The 2,500-nt window shown below is 43.4% G+C and overlaps 2 protein-coding genes across 2 annotated transcripts in view; one reads left to right on the forward strand and one right to left on the reverse strand.

Moving 5' to 3' along the window:
- The window catches only part of LOC138060209 (uncharacterized), a 39,719-nt gene extending 39,561 nt beyond the window's left edge, over positions 1–158 (forward strand). Inside the window, exon 4 of the mRNA XM_068905944.1 lies at positions 1–158. This exon is cut by the window's left edge and continues 6,687 nt beyond it. The gene's annotated coding sequence lies outside the window, so the exon portion shown is untranslated.
- The window catches only part of LOC138013867 (uncharacterized), a 9,851-nt gene that overhangs the window by 81 nt on the left and 7,270 nt on the right, over positions 1–2,500 (reverse strand). Inside the window, exons 4-6 of the mRNA XM_068860912.1 lie at positions 1,835–2,429; positions 1,301–1,464; positions 1–198 (exon numbers count right to left, since the gene is read on the reverse strand). The exon at positions 1–198 is cut by the window's left edge and continues 81 nt beyond it. Coding sequence (XP_068717013.1) covers positions 1–198; positions 1,301–1,464; positions 1,835–2,429 — 957 coding nt within the window. The remainder of the gene's footprint in view (positions 199–1,300; positions 1,465–1,834; positions 2,430–2,500) is intronic.

Raw genomic sequence — 2,500 nt, forward strand, 5'->3', positions numbered from 1 at the left:
TGTTTCAGCTGTCAGAGAGATGGGCAATATCCAATCGCTTTGGTTTGCATCATACTCTGAGGTTGTCAAGGACAGGATCTGTATGTCCCCAGATCCACCAATGACGCCCTCTCTTTCTTTCAAGTCTTCATCGCATTGATTGGTTGCCCCTGAATACAAAGTCGCGTCGTCATCCACAGTTTCTTCCATTGTAAGGATCTAATTTCGAATTTCAAAGAAGTAAAGGCAAAGTTGTGATACTTTAAACTAATATGTCTCGTGGTGTTTTGCGCATGAAAGCAAAGCATGCATGTTAAGGAGATAATTGGCAGCCCAAAAAAGTTGTGTATTCTAGCAGAAAGGTCAGTTCTCTCCAAGAAGAATAACCTGCGAGCAAGCTCTCGACGAAAGAGTTGAAAGACAGCTTCCACGGGTTTTTTTCTGCCCGCTCCCTCGAGAGAGATCGCTCGCTGGCTACAAGAAGGACACTGGCTAGACATTTTTGCCCTAGGAAGGACTAATCCCGCAGTCTGGATTTGCGAAGGGTATCATTTAAACTTCTAGATACTACACATTGGAACTTTGTTCTTGCCTCAAAATGTCACTGGTTTGTCTTACGAAGGGTCGGTCTTTTTCAAGAGTTGGTAATATTTAATTAGTTTTATGATATATTTCTGTTTTTGTTTTCAAGTATTTTTTATAACTAGTCTGCTCATCATACGACCAGATCGGCCTGCTCCTTGCTATAAATGAGTCTACTTCCAGTGCTATTTATTGCTCTTTTCGTCCTTTTACGACCTTTTACGTCATCATTACTCAGACTGTTTTCTCCAGCTCGTGCTTGCTCTTCCTTCCGCTGCTCGTTACTCAGGCTCTGGTTCTCTCGCTGTCACTCACTCGTTGTTTGTCACTGATATTTCGCCTGATTTCTCGTGCTCTCAGTCGTTCTCTTTCACACTGGGCATCGCTAAGTCGTCGCCTGCCTATTGTTTTTTTCTCTCTCATTTTGTCCTCTTCCCTCGTTGTACAACATTTTTAAAATACTATTTTTTGGTTGTCTTCAAAAGTTTTGCTTTTTTTACTAAAACGAAATGTCAAATGTAGTACGCTGGCCATGCAGCTTCCCGCCAAATACAAAAATTTCGGGTACCAAAAAACGCATGTTGTAGCAGTGTGACATTTCGCGTATTGGCGGCAAACATGAAAAGTTGAACGTACCGGCGGACGGTTGTACGATGATATCATGATCAAAACCAAAATTTCCCTCATCGATGAGTTACCTTATTTTCTTAACCACGGCCCGCTATTAAAAAAGACTAACCTTGTTTCTCCCGACAACTTGGTTTGCAAGGTCTTCAGCCACACCTTCAAAACTCGGTCCGCTTTTCCTAGTTGACAAGATAACACCAAGACAGCACGCCCAGCTGCACTGTGGGTTTTTGTATACGTGGTATAGACTCTTACCCAGAGACTCAAAATAGCGGACTAAGACAGAAGAGAACAGAGAGCCCGTAAGCGACATTTAACTCCCCCCCCCCCATTTTTCTGCGAGAAAATTGCCCAGATGTTTTAAAGGCTGCAGGGAAAACTCTGTCACACGATGTCTTCATTGAAAAATTTCCGGGTTGGCATCGTTTGATACTACTCTGGTTTGAAGAGATTTGAATTTAGCTTTAAAAGTTACAATTCAAAAACCCAAAACAAAATTTCGGGCTGTAGGTCCAACCACTAAATTATTTTGCAAGTGGCGAGAATGACACTACTCTCATCTTTCTTTTTTGTGGGTGCTGGGCATTGATGACACATAAAATTGAAACACTCTGCTTTTGGGGACAAAGGGGTTCCGAATACTGACCGACGACAAGCCCGATCACCATGACATTGGCTGTCACCAGTAGGACAGTGACGCCAACAGAATCTTTGTCCTTTTCGATGGAGTAGTCGACCATCTCTGAAGGAATTCTCAACAAGGCACCAACACTCAGATTAAAGAACGTAGCTATTAAGGATGCCAGCTGCAACAGGTGTTCAAACTTGTCAGGGATTGGCTGAACTTGTGCATACGCCACAGCGTAGAACCCAGACGCCATTGCAGCCATTCCGATGTAGGTTTTACCTTCGGCGCCAATTAGGGACAAACCGGAAGTGAGAGCGAGCTTCCGGATTGTTTCCACAATTTCCCAGTACCAGGAGCGCTCGCTGTAGTTTTCATAGAGGAAGCGCATGCCTTCAACGATCTCGTACCGTTTTGGTTGCGTATTTCGGGCGCGGTTTTTTATGTGCGGCTGATAGTATAGAAAGTATAACACTGTAACAATGAAAAGTGGAAACAATATAGGGTAGGCAGATCCCACATAAATGGCTGTAATGTAGGTGTTGTGAGTCTTGTCGAAGCACTTCAAACTGTAATCCGCCTTCAGATAGTAACTGCAGTTCTTCATCGTCAGGTCCTGAAAGAAATCAACTTGTCATCAACGAGGCACTCGTGATTATTGTCGGAGGAAGAGCAAATGACAATTTA

The sequence above is a fragment of the Montipora capricornis genome, chromosome 8 (genome assembly GCF_036669925.1).
Source record: "Montipora capricornis isolate CH-2021 chromosome 8, ASM3666992v2, whole genome shotgun sequence".
Classification (NCBI taxonomy): domain Eukaryota; kingdom Metazoa; phylum Cnidaria; class Anthozoa; order Scleractinia; family Acroporidae; genus Montipora; species Montipora capricornis.